The sequence below is a fragment of the Gracilinanus agilis genome, chromosome 4 (assembly GCF_016433145.1).
Source record: "Gracilinanus agilis isolate LMUSP501 chromosome 4, AgileGrace, whole genome shotgun sequence".
In the NCBI taxonomy this organism is placed as follows: domain Eukaryota; kingdom Metazoa; phylum Chordata; class Mammalia; order Didelphimorphia; family Didelphidae; genus Gracilinanus; species Gracilinanus agilis.
In genome coordinates, this window is record NC_058133.1 from 251,063,597 (window position 1) to 251,079,305 (window position 15,709).

Consider the following 15,709-nt stretch of genomic DNA (forward strand, 5'->3'; position numbering starts at 1 on the left):
CCACTACAGGGGTGCCTGGGGCAGGGATGTGAAGAGGGCATGGGATCCCCAGCACAGGGACATAGGTTATTATGGATGTGGGCTCCCCAGTGGTGGACTACTCTTTTTTTGGCTGGGGATGAAGATCCATCATGGCTTTCCACTTTACTCCTTGGTGGCCATGTACTTCATGAGGTCTACTACACGGTGGCTGTAACCGTACTCGTTGTCATACCAAGAAATGAGCTTGACAAAATGGTCGTTGAGGGCAATGCCAGCGCCAGCATCGAAGGTAGAAGAGTGGGTGTTGCTGTTAAAGTCACAGGATACTACCTGGTCCTCTGTGTAGCCCAAGATGCCCTTTAAGTTCCCCTCTGCAGCTTGCTTCACCACCTTCTTAATATCGTCATATTTGGCAGCTTTCTCCAGGCGGCAGGTCAGATCCTTGGGAGTAGGAACACGGAAGGCCATGCCTGTGAGCTTCCTGTTCAGCTCAGGTATGACCTTGCCCACAGCCTTGGCGGCACCCGTGGAAGCAGGGATGATATTCTGGGCAGCCCCACGCCCATCCCGCCACAGCTTGCCAGAGGGGCCATCTACTGTCTTCTGGGTAGCAGTAATGGCATGGACTGTGGTCATGAGTCCTTCCACAATGCCGAAGTTGTCATGAATGACCTTGGCCAAGGGGGCCAAGCAGTTGGTAGTGCAGGAGGCGTTACTGACGATCTTGAGGGAATTGTCGTATTTCTCATGGTTCACCCCCATCACGAACATTGGGGCATCAGCAGAAGGGGCAGAGATAATGACTCGCTTGGCTCCACCCTTCAAATGAGCCCCGGCCTTTTCCATGGTGGTAAAGACACCAGTGGATTCCACAATGTACTCGGCTCCAGCATCTCCCCATTTAATGTTAGCGGGATCCCGCTCCTGGAAAATGGTAATGGGTTTTCCGTTGATCACCAGCTTTCCATTCTCTGCCTTTACAGTGCCCTTGAACTTGCCATGGGTGGAATCATACTGGAACATGTAAACCATGTAGGAGAGGTCAATGAAGGGGTCATTGATGGCCACAATTTCTACTTCTTTGCAGCTGAATGTTGCCCTGGTCACCAGGCGTCCAATACGGCCAAATCCGTTGACTCCGACCTTCACCATCTTGTCTAAAGGATGCGACTGCAGCAGAGGATTCTGGCAGCGAGCTTGGGTGAAGAGCTGAGAGCCTAGTTTGTCTTTTTATAGAAGAAACACAGAAGACTTGTTCAAGGTCACCAGAGTGGTATCTTGGTGCTTGGATTCAAACAGAAATCTCATTCTAAATGTAGCAGTTTGGGGTCAGTTACTAAGTGTTGATTAAGCTCTTCTTAAGTGCCAGGCATTTTGCTAAGTCCTTTGACAACAAAAAGGCAAAAGATAGTCCCTGCCCTCAAGGAGCTCACTAATGGGGGGAAAATCTAGCAAATCAGTGTGTTCACACAAGCTGTGTAAAGGATAAATAGGGAAAAATTAACAGGGAAAACATATGGAAGATGGGATTTTAGTTGGGAATGGCAGCAAACCAGGGAAGCCAAGAGGTAGAGATAGGGAAGAAGAAAATTCCAGGCCTGGGGGACAGTCAGAAAATAGCTGGAGACTAGAGACAGAGTATGGTGTTCATGAAAGAGCAAGGAGGCCAAAGTTACTGGGTCAAAGAGTATGTGGTAGGGAATATGGTATAAGAAGACTGGAAATATGGGGCAGGGGGCCCAAGTTAAGCATGGAAACAAGATTTTTTATTTGATCCTGGAGGTAGTAAAGGGCCATTGAAGCTGGTCAACTCTGATTTTAAGGAAAATTATTTTGGCTTCTAAATGGAGGATGGACTGGAATAGGGAGAGACTTTTATACTAAGCTTCTTTTTCCAAGACTAGACCAGCTACTGATCCTCAGCCTTAATGCAAATATCCTCTTACTGTGACTGAGCTCCACTGAGTTGCCATGTTAAAGACATCTGGAGGAATACCTGGGAGACACTGGGAAGAATGGCCATTATTATCTCCAGCATCACATCCTTTGTGCTGAGTAGTGGCAAAAGAAAAATACTGGTTAAATATTTGAACAAAACCAACTTTATTGTGAACCTGTAAATCCCATAAGCTAGGATGTGTCTATATTATGATTTGAGAGACCAAGCTTTTTAGCTGACAGATATTTATGCTTTATGCAGAAGAGCTAGAGTGAGGAACTAAATTTTCCTTCTCCTTGAGGTCAGGCAACTATATCTTCTTTTTGCAGAACCCAGGCATCCAGTCCTTTTTTTTTAAAAACATTTATTAATATTTTTTTAAAAAGTTAACATGGTTACATAATTCATGATCTTACTTTCCCCTTCCCCCCATGGCAGATGTGTATTCCCACTGGTTTTAACATGTGTCATTGATCAAGACCTATTTCCAAATTTTTGATAGTTGCATTGGTGTGGTAGTTTTGAGTCTACATCCCCAATCATGTCCGCCTCAACCCATGTGTTCAAGCAGTTGTTTTTCTTCTGTTTCCACTCCTGCAGTTCTTCCTCTGAATGTGGGTAGGGTTCTTTTCCATAAATCCCTCAGAATTGCCCTGGGTCATTGCATTGCTGCTAGTACAGAAGTCCATTACATTCTATTTTACCACAGTGTATTGGTCTCTGTGTACAGTGTTCTTCGGGCTCTGCTCCTTTCACTTTGCATCAATTCCTGGAGGTCTTTCCAGTTCACATGGAATTCCTCCAGTTTATTATTCCTTTGAGCATAATAGTATTCCATCACCAGCATATACCACAATTTGTTCAGCCATTCCCCAATTGAAGGGTATACCCTCATTTTCCAGGTTTTTGCCACCACAAAAAGCACAACTACAAATATTTTCATACAAGTCTGTTTATCTATGATCTCTTTGGGGTACAAACCCAACAATGGTATGGCTGGATCAAAGGGCAGGCATTCTTTTATAGCTCTTTGAGCATAGTTCCAAATTGCCAGCCAGAATGGTTGGGTCAGTTCACAACTCCACCCAGTCCTTCTTTTTAAATAACACAGCCACTTGTGCCAAATATAGTGATATAAACACCACCATGGTCCTTCTGTGGTTTTATCAAAGCTAAGTGAGATATAAACTCATAACCCCAGGAACACTGTTGTGGAAGGGGCCATGGTTTGGCAGTTCCCCCCCGCCCCCCTGCAGAGAAGGAGGCCGGTTTTCACTTTTGCTTTGGGTGGATGAGGTGTAAGGCATCCCATGGAGACTATAACATAGATGTCTTTAGGTCTTCCAGATGGGCCTTCTAAATTTCAGGGAGTAGGAAGAACTAGGGATTGAGATATCCAGAGGAAAATACCCTTTGTTTCTCCTTTTTCATGAACAGTTAAGAACTAAGAAGAACATCTTGGATCCATTTCTCAAAGTTAAACTCCTACTAAATGAAGAGGCTAGCTATTATCAGGAAAGCAAATGCAGTCAATGAAATGCTTTATAGCTGTAAGCTATATAAATCCAACCCCCTTATTTTGTGACAAAAGCAATTTAGGTCTAGAGAGGTTGTGATTTATGCCTTGTAACAGAGTGGTTATCAAGGTCAATCTTTGAACCCAGGGATCTCAATTAATTGCTCTTTCCAACACTCTACTCTTTCCTTCCTACAAAAATATCATGTACTTTTATTTAAGGCAATGGGGGGTCAAGTGACTTGCTCAGGGTCACACAGCTAGGAAGTGTCTGAGTTTGGTTTCTTTTTAAACCCTTAACTTTTGTGTATTGACTTATAGGTGGAAGAGTGGTAAGGGTAGGCAATGGGGGTCAAGTGACCTGCCCAGGGTCACACAGCTGGGAAGTGTCTGAGGCTAGATCCGAACCCAGGACCTCCCGTCTCTAGGCCCGGCTCTCAATCCACTGAGCTACCCAGCTGTCCCCTGAGTTTGGTTTTGAACCCAAGACTTCCCATCTCTAGACCTGGCTTTCAATCCACTGAGTTTTCCAGCTGCCTCCTATCATACACTTTTAACTGGAATACTATATTCAATTCAGGCTCATGGACCTAAGTAGTAGAATAGAATTCAAGATGGTACAGAGGTCGTCAAATGTAGCTGTAGTGGACAGAGGACTGGCCAGGAAATCAGTAGATCTGCATTCCATTACTCACATGAGTCTCCATTTTCTTATCTGTCAAAGATGATGACACTATTTGTACTTCCTACCATACAGAGTTGTTATGAAGAAAACAGTATAAGTCTTGAAGTATTATGAGTCCTTAATGGACTATGCTGGATAATTTTTTTGTTTGTCATTGGAGAATTAGCATGGTATAGTGGAGAAAGGAAGGTTCCTTTGGAACCTAGATCCTAGGTTCAAGTCCTTCCTCTGATAACTAGCTGTATGATAAAGGAGAAGTTACTTAGCCTCTGTGGCTAAGTAATGTATAAAATACATTTAAAACTGAGGCAGGAACTCTATAGAACTTAGATCTCACCTCCAAAGGGGAGCAAACACCCTGGGGTGCTGATACCACAAGAAATTTCTGTCCCATTTTCCCAGAACTGAGAGATAATCAAGAGATAAGAAGCCTTAAAGTCAAAATAATCTATTAAGCAAGGACATACATACATAATGCAAGCAAATTGACCTAGTACCAACAAGCACTCAAAGTATAGTTGACCAGCAGCTATTTTTATATTTTTTAGTGAAGGGAAGTGGGAAAGGGTCAGGAAGGAGCCAATCCCAGGAGGGATTTGGGGTAGTATGGGTGGAGAGCTCCCAGGGGGAGGGATGGACAGATTGCCAGGTGGAAGGGGAAATAAATATTTTTGGTTCATATTTTTGGGGTGCAATAACACATTCTTTAGATGATAACAAGAATAAGCTAATCAGTTTCCATGCTTGAGAATATAATATGACATAGATTATAGCAGGTGCCTTGCCAAGGATAAATGTAATAGTGAATAATACTGAAATATCTCAATTAGAGGGGGCAGCTGAGTGGCTCAGTGGATTGAGAGTCAGGCTGACAGACAGGAGGTCCTGGGTTCAAATCTGGCCTCAGACACTTCCCAGCTGTGTGACCCTGAACAAGTCACTTAACCCCCATTGCCTAGCCCTTACCACTCTTCTGCCTTGGAGCTAATACATAGCCAATACATAGTATTGACTCCAAGACTGAAGGTAAGGGTTTAAAAAAAAAAAATCCAATTCATGAACAAGTCAAGAAATTACTTAGGGATGTCATTGGTCTTCTTGTAACTAGAGATAGAAGCTCTATGATCAGAAATGCCAAGTCTGAAACCAGACATGCTTATGCAAAGCCCAAGGACTTTTGGCTAGAGTTCATTCCAGAAAGACCATGAAAATTGGTATGCAATGAGTCAGTGGCAGGAGAAGACATTACTCAGGCTGTAATTTTCAAAGACAATTTTTTCAGATTACTCTGGGGCACAAAGATAGTTTTTTCAAATCACCCTTGAGTCTTAGGTAAATAGTCAGTGTGGCACATCTTCATCACACATAGAAGGGCTACTCTAGCATATCAAGATAATTATCAAGGGGGGCAGCTGAGTAGCTCAGTGGATTGAGAATCAGGCCTAGAGATGGGAGGTCCTAGGTTCAAATCGGGCCTCAGACACTTCCCAGCTGTGTGACCCTGAGCAAGTCACTTGACCCCCACTCCCCACCCTTACCACTCTTCCACCTAGGAGCCAATGCACAGAAGTTAAGGGTTTAAAAAAAAAGATAGTTATCAAGATAATGTAATCAAGATAATACTTTTTTATTGAAAAAATAACATAATAACAAAACCTTAGGGATTGCAAGGATCACAAGATAATGGACCCAAAATGTCTGAAAATGTCTAAAGTGCTTTAAAAATAAGTTTTTTCTCATTGTGGAAAGATAAAGACAAGATCTAGCTGAAGTTTTTAAATTATGGCATACCGGAGGATACAGAATGAGGAGAATATCTCATGAAGCTTGAACGAGGCAGATTTGGAACAAAACAAAGGGCACAAAACTGATTATCCTTAGTGGTAGTACTGAATGATGATGGAAAAATAGATTGTCAAGATCTATTTAAAATAGATTTAGTTATGTTCATGGATAACAGGCTTTTAGTGATTATTTGGAGAACTATTTTAAACCTTTGAGGCAAAGAAGATGACTATGTCCCCAATTATTAACTTTCTTTATGGTACAGTGAAAGGTAGTACTAGTTTGTGGCCTTATGCCAGAATTGCAGTTATTTTGTTTCCTGAGCAACATAGGTTCATATGCCTTACAGTATACAGATGTATACATTTATTCACTGCAGGTTTTGGCAAAGGGGCAGGGACATGTAAGAACACAGAAGAAATGAGGTGGTATAGCTAGGAGGACTATCAGTGCTAGGAGAAGGGGATAGGAACCTTCATATCTGGTTAAGCTAGGAGCTTTCCCACCTTGGGCAGAATGATATGAGGCCCCTGCCCGAAGAGAGAGTCGAAGGGAAGATCACTTCTAGAAACACTAGCACCAGAGAATGAGAAGCATGTGTGGGGAGTGGGAGAGGAGAGTGCTAAGTTGCTTAATGTGAACTAATGGACACTGGAGAGTGATATTAGGACATTATTATTAGGATATTAGGACAGATTTGGCGACAGACCATCAAACTTGTGATTTTTGTACCTGTAAACATGAAATTAAAAAGCCTAGGGTTCAGGGTTGGTGGGGGACAGCTAAGCAGCTCAGTAGAATGAGAGCCAGGCCTAGACATGGGAAGTCCTGGGTTCAAATGTGGCCTCATACAGTTTCTAGCTGTGTGACCCAGGTAAGTTACATTTACCTCTTAACCTCTGTTGCCTAGTCCTTACCACTCTTCTGCTTCTAAGACAGAAGGTAACGGTTTAAAAAAAAAATCAGAGTTGTAGTTAGTCAAATATTGGGTTTAAGTAGTAATGCTGCTCTTTAGACTGCTTGGCTGAAAGTGTTCATAGGGCAGGTCCAGATCTTCATTATGGATCATCATCTCCTTTTCCAGAGTATCCAAATCTTCCTAGAAATAGCTCAGTAAAGCCTTGGGTCCAGGTTCTGAGAAGTATTCCTCTTTGTGATGACCCAGGAGTACCTGAGAGAGAAGACGGTTATCTCAGAGTCACAAGCTTTAGGCCTATTGAACCTCAGCTTCCAATTCTAGTCCCTTACCCCAGGACCCTGTACTCTCTGAGGGCTCTGGCTTTCACCCTGTTTGGCTGGAAATGACCTAGTTGTCATGCAGTAGCCAGCTAGAGACAGGCTGATAGATATTGGGCAATGAGGCCATCACCGTCTCCAATGTTATGTCTTCTGTGGTTGGTGGGGCCTGGAGCATTAGGAACCCAGGTACACCAGTCTAGCTATGGTGAGAATAGACTGAAATTACTCAGACACCAAGAATCTGAGTTCTTAATTCTCTCCCAAGTCTTTCTCTCACTCAATTATGTTTCTAAATTACTTTACCTGTGACTGATTAATAGCTGAGTGTTGGGCTGAGCACGTGAAGATGTACAAGGTGAGAAAGTGACAGAACTGAGCCCTGAACTTAAAGGAGACAAGAAAACGTGGAAGAAAGAAGAGAAGCTGCAGAAAACTCAGGGAGAAAAAAGGGCTGGTGTCCTCAGGAGGCAGCCACATCCTAGGATATGTAGACTTGGGAAAATTTCGGTTCTTAGAAGTTGTATGATCAAGTGTCTTATTTCTCCCTTCACTTTTAGAGGGATTTAGAGGGGTAAATTACTTCCTCTACTCACAAATCTTTTGTTCTGATAAAACCCCTGATATTGTAGTCAAGTTTAAATTCACATATGGACTGTAAATAGCCCTCTACAGTGAACAGGGGAAGGAGCAAAAAGTGAGAAGGTTTACAGAGAATATGGAAGGAGCAGTTCTGGAATTTAAGACTATAATGGAAAAATATCTCTCAATATTATCTCTTTAGTAGAGATGATGATGGAGGCTGGAGACTCTGGGAGCTATTCACATAGCCCCTTTGCCATATGGCATCACATCCCTTATTGTAGTTTTTTGTGCCTTGTATTTGTTTTTGTATTTGGCTAGATTTGTTTCTCTGTCTGTGTTGTTTGTAATTACCTGGGATAAGGGGTCAGGATATAGGGAAATATCAGGGGTTGGGAATCTGAGATCATCTTAGGTCATCCCTAGGCTGGGAATAGTTTCATAAGAGTAGTGGAACTCAGAAATGATTTTTACAGGGGGTTCCAGGGAGGGTTTAGAACAAAGGGGAGATGATTTTTCAGGGTAGGAGATATCATGCCTTACCTCCATCTGGGGCCCCACATTGTCCAATCTCAGTGATCTCTCTGTACCAGGCCTGTAGCTCAGGACCCATCTGTATAACCTTGTCCCCTAAAAAATGGAGATGGACTATTCCTTGCACATACCTGCTCCCCAAGAGAGAAGGGGGAAAAGCAGCTGAGGGGAATAGGTGTGGCATCACCGAGAATTGGAATTAGAAGGAAATTCAAGGAACATATTTTTTACCCAAAACTGAAGAAAAATCCTTTGTATATCATATCATCACCAAAAAGTTGTGATTTTGCTTTAATTTGAAGATCACATATGAGAGAAAACCTATTCCCTCTTGAGATGGGAACATCTCAAGCATTACCTTTTCAGCAGCTTTGGATATTAGGCAGCTTTTTCTTGCATCAAAGGAAGCAGGTCTGCATCTCTATCATTTTATCCATTGCTCTTAGTGCTGTCCCCTGAGGTCACATAGAACAAATCTAATACCTCTTCACATCCTGGTTTTTCAGTGATTAAAAGCCTTCTTGCTCTCTCTTTCCACTCTGGATAATTGGGACCTTCATCTTTCTTCAGTATCTTTCTCCCTGACCTTTCATATATCACTAACATTAGTTTAGCAGTGATATTTGTCAGGTCTTGAGGACCTGGGACTGATTTAGGCTCAATGACTAGAACTTGTCCAAATGAGTTAGGTGACTTATGTAAGGATGGGATTTGTGCAAGAGGGATGGGACAAAAAGAGCCAGAGAAGGCAGTTACTGACAGTTGCTGACAGTTGAGACGAGAGAGAATTCTGGGAATTTCTCCAAGGAAGGAAGAAGAGGAGAGGTCTTTGGGCGGAGGACTAGAAAGAGGGAGGAGGACAACCTAGCTCAGATCCAGTCCTGAGGGCTTCCTGAGGATCTTTCCTTGGAAATTGAAACCCTGATTCCTGGATCAAAGCCATTCCATCACATCTCACCAATCAAGACTTCAACCATTGAATAAGCTAAGTTTTGGACTCCATTTTGGGAGCAATCTCTTAGTCTCTTTCACCCATTCCCTACCTTGCTGAGAGATCCCTTTCAGTCAAAACTTAGAAGTATAGAAAAGGATAGAAATATAGAAATAGAAATAGAAGGAGAAGGGGTGGAGGAAGAAGCTTAGAAGTGGGAACCATTGGGTTTCCCACCTAAGTGATGGACCCCTTAGGAATAGTGAAGAGGGCACCCCAAAATCCCTTTGCCCTTCACCCCTTTCCGCAATCCCTGAATTGCAAGTAATAAAAGCCATTCATCAATCAGTCAGATAGCATTCCAGAGTGCCTGAGAGACAACAAGGGAGAGGGGAACCACAGCTTGGTCTGGCTGCCTCCATCTTGAAGTCAGACCACCCACTGTGAAATTAACTGATGGTTGGGGGGAGGTTTGTGTGAACCATGTCCTTATTCAGGATCGGATTGGAGTACCACATACCTCATCTTATGGGGAAGTCTCATCCCCAACTCCTGTGGGGCGGCACAGCCATCCAGGCCACCCAGTTTCGGGGTGACACCCTCTTAAAGCCTAGTATATATTCAGCCCCAGGGGAGAGCTGGAAGAAAGACTCACCATACAGATTTTCTCTATCTCCCTTCTATAAACTGGCTCCTTTATTGTTACACTTTTTCTTTACTTATCTTGGGCTTCTACTTCCTTTCCCCTATTTTTTTCCCCAATCCAAAGATCATTCTTCTTGGCAGAGAAAACAGTTGAGTAATTTTGCCTTCCCTACATAAGCTTGCCATATACCAGAGCAGTAGTTCTCTCCTTTGGACCCTCTTTGCCCAAACATAGCTCAGAAAGCCCTTTGTTTGGTTCTTGAAACTATTATTACAGGATTATTCTACTCTTTTGTGTTCATCCCCTATAAAGGTTAAATTGGCAAAAGAGGCATTAGTCTCTTTAGACAATTTTCTCTTTTCTTCCTCATTGTCATTGTCTCTTTTCTTCCTCAGACTTTCATTCTTGAGAACTTCCATCCTTTCTAGGCTGACTTTGATGATATAATTTTAGGTCATGGGATCTTAGTCTATCCTTTCTCAAATCATTTGAATTTTCTATCCTTTATTTTCCTCTTTCTTCCTCATTCCATATATCCAGGAAGTTGCTAAATTTTATCATTTCTACATTCATGACTTTTCTTGCATCATTTTCTTTCCAACACAGCCAATCACCTCTTATCACTGTATTGGCCTTTATCACCTCTTGCCTAAACTATTGCAACAGCTTCCTATTTGTTTACTTTCCTTGAGTGTCTCTTCTCTCCCATCCATCCTGCACGCAGTAACCAAAGTGATTTTATAAAAGTCAAAATCAACATCTTATTCTCTTTCTTGACTCAGTAAATTCCACTGGCTCCTTCTTGATTAAAATAGTTTTTTCTTTACCTCATGCTTTTTATATTTATATTTTAGTATCCTTTACAATTTAAATACTTATTAGTAGGGTATCATATAGTACTAATATACACATGTAAATTATATGTATATAAATTATAAATAAATCTAGATATGTTGGAGGTGCATGCTCAACATTTTTTTACTGATAAGATTACATGATCACAAAATTTAGGAAGACCAGTGGTCTAGGGTGGACTTTTGAGGGCTCCATTGTAGAACCTCAAAGTTATGTCACAGAAACTAAGCAACCACAAGCAAACACAAGCTAGGGACTCCCCGATCAGGATGGCTCCGAGAAACCCACAGTTACTAACAGGTCAGAATGTCTTAGAGAAACCCACAGTCACTAACATTAGGTTGTTCATTAGGCTCCCAAATGTAACATAAAAGCCCTACATGCTTGGGGAGACAGCCAAAAACCACTAACTACAAAGGCTATAGAAGTTCCACTTCAGAACTACAGGGCGCCCCTGAGTCTGCTGACACCTGCCACCTTACCTGCCACCCCCTGAGTTTCGGGCCACCTCCTGAGCACAGCCCAGAACCCCAAACGTATATAATCTTTACTCTGACTATTGGCCCCCCCCCAACTCTTTTGCTGAGCTCCCCTAGCACACACTAGAAATAAAGACTTCCCTTTGCTTGGATTGCATTGTCTCTGTGTGCTCCTTGGGTGGTGTAAGAAAATATATGTAAGGTAATGGGGTCACCAGGGATATTATAATAAACTAAGGGGTTTGTGGGAACACATTTTGGGATTTATGAGAGACTGGACCAGGGTGAAGAGACCAGAGTTTACTGGATTTCCACAGGAATGGCAGTTGATCTTAACTGTCACCCAGCTTCCACTAGACCAGGCTAACAAGGTAAAAGGAACTTAACAGCTTTAATTATGTTAGACTAAAAGGTGGGAAAGGATTTCTATACTTAAAATCTAAGGGATAAAACCACAGGGCAATGGGAGGACTTATTCTACTCTTATCTAAGTGATCTAAACTAACAGGGCCCAAGGAGCTATAAGTGGAGTCTCTGGGTTTCTGCCTCAAACCTGGAACCTGCCAGGCTTGAGTACAGCTGGGCTTTGTGGCTTTGGGATTCTCACTGCAATCCACTGATGATCTCTGGATGCCAGGAGCTAAAGTTGTCTCAGGAACCACGTAGTAAGGGTTTTGCTTGAAGCACTGTCCTCCAGTACTCAAACTTCACCTCTTCTCTTGGCTCTGTAGATTTGTCCTTTTGCTAGATGCTACACCACACAGGATCCCGGGGAAAACAGGAAGCAGGGTGTCCTTTGCTCTGAGGTCTCCCAGGCTGGCAACAGTTTTTGCCTACCACTAATGGAGTCCATACTCAGGGCACAGACAGACTTCCTCCTCCTTCATTCCAACCTGGAATTCCCAGCTCCAGCTCCTTCCTGCTAGGTACAACTTAATTCCTAATAACTAACTAATCTCATTCTTACTCATAACATTGGTCATCCACTCAAACCCTAACACCATGAGGAAAAATCTTCTGACCATATGAACCATCGTGCCCAATATGGAGGTGAGGGGAGCTACTGATCTATTGCTCTAGGGTTGCTTTGCTGAGTATCATATCTGTGCAATGATTGAGTGAACAGCCTTTAGACTTGTCCAGGGTCACACAGCTGGGAAGTGTCTGAGGCCAGATTTGAACCTAGGACCTTCTGTCTCTAGGCCTGATTCTCAATCCACTGAGCTACCCAGCTGCCCCCTTTTTGTTTGTTTTTATTTAAAACCTTCATCTTCTGTCTTAGAATCAATACTAAGTATTGGTTCCAAGGTTCCACTTACTTTTGCCCTTTGTTTTCCTTTTCCATCTGAATGTTATAACTTTCCATAGCCACATTCCACTTCTTTTTTTTTAACCCTTGCTTTCTGCCAGTATTAATTCTAAGGCAGAGAAGTAGCTACAGTTAGGCAATTAGGCTCAAGTGACTTATCCAAGGTCACACAGCTAGGAAGTGTCTGAGACCAGATTTGAACCCAAGAGGTTCTCCTACCTATAAGTTGTTGTGTTCTTTCTACTGAGCTACCTAGATGCCCCTCATAGCCACAGTCTTGTCATGAATCATACTTCCTAAGTCTTATTGGTGCCAATTTGCAATCTTGCATACTGCTAATCCTTTCTGCATTTCAGTCATGTATTTGATGTATATATAGATTTTTTCCTCATAATTCTGTCTCCTACGAATTATTGGATATCTTTATGGCTATACTTTCTTCTGTGTTGTAGCTGCTTCTCTCTCCTCCTCTCCTTCCATCTCTCCTTCTCTTTTTTTAAATCTCCATTTAGATTGAAAGATTTACCTTTACAATATTCTCCTTTTTAACTTAAAGCTTCTTTTCTAGACACTATTTCTCATCACTATGTGACTAAGGATAAGTCAGTAAGGGACATACATTGCTAAATCTCAGTTTTTTCACCTGTAGTAAAATGGACCTGTCACTCGGTATTTATACTAATTATACTTGCAGGATTTACTTCAGAGGTAGTTGTGAAGAAAGTGATTTGACACCATAATGTCAATGTGAGCTAAGATATTGAGAGGTCAAGGGTCAAGGACATCATAATCTCCTTCTCTCCTCTAGCTCCTCTTCTCAGTGTTTCTGAAATAGGCCTTAGACATCCTTTCCCATCATCCAAGCTGGGAAGGCAGGGGAACAAGGTCCCATTTACCCGCTCCATCTCCAAGGATGTGCTTCCAGGCTGCTCTCTATCCCCTGAATTTAGCTCACCAATTTTCTGAGTTATGTCCCTATTTTCTGTTCTTTTGTGCCCCCATGTCCAGCCCATTCCCCTTCCTTCTCTTTTCTGCTGCCCAGTCTTAGGGCAAGTTTCCTGTTCTCCTGTGCCCCCACCCCACCCCAGCCCTCCAATCCCCATTTTTTCTGTCCCTGCCCAAACCTCACTCACTCCCACATCTCCTGTTCTCCAAAACCACATTCTTCACATTTTCTGTTTCAATTACCCTTATCCTCACCTGTCTCTGTCACCACCTCCCTGCAGTCACACACTGTACATTCATTCTCTTCCTCATGTCCCCAGCTTCACCCAGATAAAGCTATTTTTTTATGCCATACAACTGTCATATAATAATTCTTCCAGCTACCTTTTCTTCTGTCCTCTTGTCCTCTTGCTGCCCTCTAACTTCCTTGTGCTTTCCCTTCCTTATGAAGGACTTATGAAGACTGTCTTCATTCTGATCCTTTCCTCAACCACTCCCTACTAGTTTTTAACTTTAACCCAAATCAAACCTAACTTTTGGTCAAGTTACATTCTTATAATTATCCTCAGTTTCTTTTCTTTAAAAAAAGGAGATTAATTTGGATGATCCCAAAGCTCCCTTCTAGCCCTAAGTGTTCTGCCCTCTTCCTGCCCCAGCCTCCACCCTTCTCACTAGTAGCCTCAGGCATGCACTCATCTATAGCAGGGGAACGGTATCTCCTCCTTCTCCTCCACGTTCTTCTCAAAGACCCAAACAGGGTCAAAAAGGCAAAGTGACTTGACCCCCCCCAGGAGGAAATTAGGTCCTCGGTGGCAGAACTCTGATCCTCTGCCTCCAAGTGTAGTATTATTTCTACTCATCCCCAGTAAACCTGGGATGGGAGAGTTCCAAATGTCCCTGATCAAAAAACCAACAATTCAAAGTTTTTTACCAAATCCTCTTTTAATTGTGCCTTTGTTTGGCACCCAGACTGCTCAATTCCCTGGCCTTCCCTTTATATCCTTAATCAGTCTTTGTCCCCCTAGCTGGCCACAGACATATCCTCAGTTATACTGCATGTTACCCAGCCAACCACAGCCACACCTGGTTGGTGGACTCTGAGAAAGAAAATCTCCCAGTGGCTAAGCACTTCCCTTAGTTATCCATTATGTTTGCAGACCCTTGCTGCTGCAGAAGAGTAAGGGAAAAATGTTAGGAGCCCTACTCAGTGCTGATCAGTGTCTCTCTGGCACTGACTCAAGCCTTATAGTGGAAAAGCTCTTCTTACACCCACCTATGTACTTACTGTTAAAAAAACAACTGGGAAAACAATCTTCTGAACCCCAAACTGACTTTTATTGTTCAATTAATCAATCACACGAAGGTCAAAAAGGCCCCTAGTGCCAGTCGAAGGCTCCATTTGCTGATTTGCTTATATACCATATGTAAAAGAGATTACACAAGCTCTTCTCAAAAGGGTGAGGTAGGCTTCCGGGTTAAGATGGCGGCAGAGTAAGAAGCAGCTCTTAACCTCTCCTGACCGAAACATACAAAACTCCTCAAGGGGACATAAAAACAAGTCCAGACGAACGGAGGAACCCCACAACAGGGCACAGCGTGGAAGGTACGTGGAATCAAGACATTTCCAAGCTAAAAAGGGCTCTCACTCACTCAATCGCGAACTGAGCAACCGCCCCACCCCCACCCCCTCCACACTCACCTATAGCTCCGAACCCAGCTAAAAAGAAATAGAGCAAGTTTGGGGCACCCATCGAGTCATCAGCAGCTCCGGGACCTGTTCCTGACAGCAGCAAGACTTAGGACCCCATTAAGTCAAAAAAAGCAAGCGAAATCTGAGCGCGCGCGCCGGAGCAGGACGCTGGGCGCGCAGAGGGCCAGCTGAGTAGAGGCGTGGGTGGAGGCAGAACTAAGCCTAAGTGGGGAACCAGTGCAGACGGGTATACGACTGTAGAAGCAGCGCCCTGAGACTTGTAAAGAAACCTCCAGCAGAGGATCAAGCAAGAGGGCCCACCAGGGGGCTTGACCTTGGAAAAAACCAGAATTCAGACCTCAGGAGCCAATAGATTGGGAACAGACACTGAGCCCGAGGATAAAGCTGAGAAGCTGCTGGGCTAATGATGGCTACTCAGCATCAGGAGGTTCAGAAGAGAAAGAATAATAACAAAAAGAAGAAGTCTTTAACACTCGACAGCTTTTACACAGAGAAAATCCAGACAACCGAGCAAACAGAGGAGGAGAACAAACAAGCATCCGGACCCTCCTCAAATAAGGAAAACTCCTCACAA

The 15,709-nt window shown here is 43.1% G+C and overlaps 1 protein-coding gene and 1 pseudogene across 1 annotated transcript; both read right to left on the reverse strand.

Annotated features, from left to right (window-relative positions):
* Positions 1–70: 70 nt before the first annotated feature.
* LOC123247825 (glyceraldehyde-3-phosphate dehydrogenase-like) lies at positions 71–1,180 on the reverse strand. Its single transcript, XM_044676861.1, has one exon. It carries the CDS (start codon positions 1,132–1,134, stop codon positions 145–147), a length of 990 nt encoding a protein of 329 aa, XP_044532796.1. The 5' UTR covers positions 1,135–1,180; the 3' UTR covers positions 71–144.
* A 5,715-nt stretch (positions 1,181–6,895) lies between these two features.
* The window catches only part of LOC123244568, a 58,517-nt pseudogene continuing 49,703 nt past the window's right edge, over positions 6,896–15,709 (reverse strand).

Bases quoted from the DNA above. Each gene is read 5' to 3' on its own strand.
- LOC123247825 (XM_044676861.1), bottom strand. From the start codon at position 1,134: ATGGTGAAGGTCGGAGTCAACGGATTTGGCCGTATTGGACGCCTGGTG.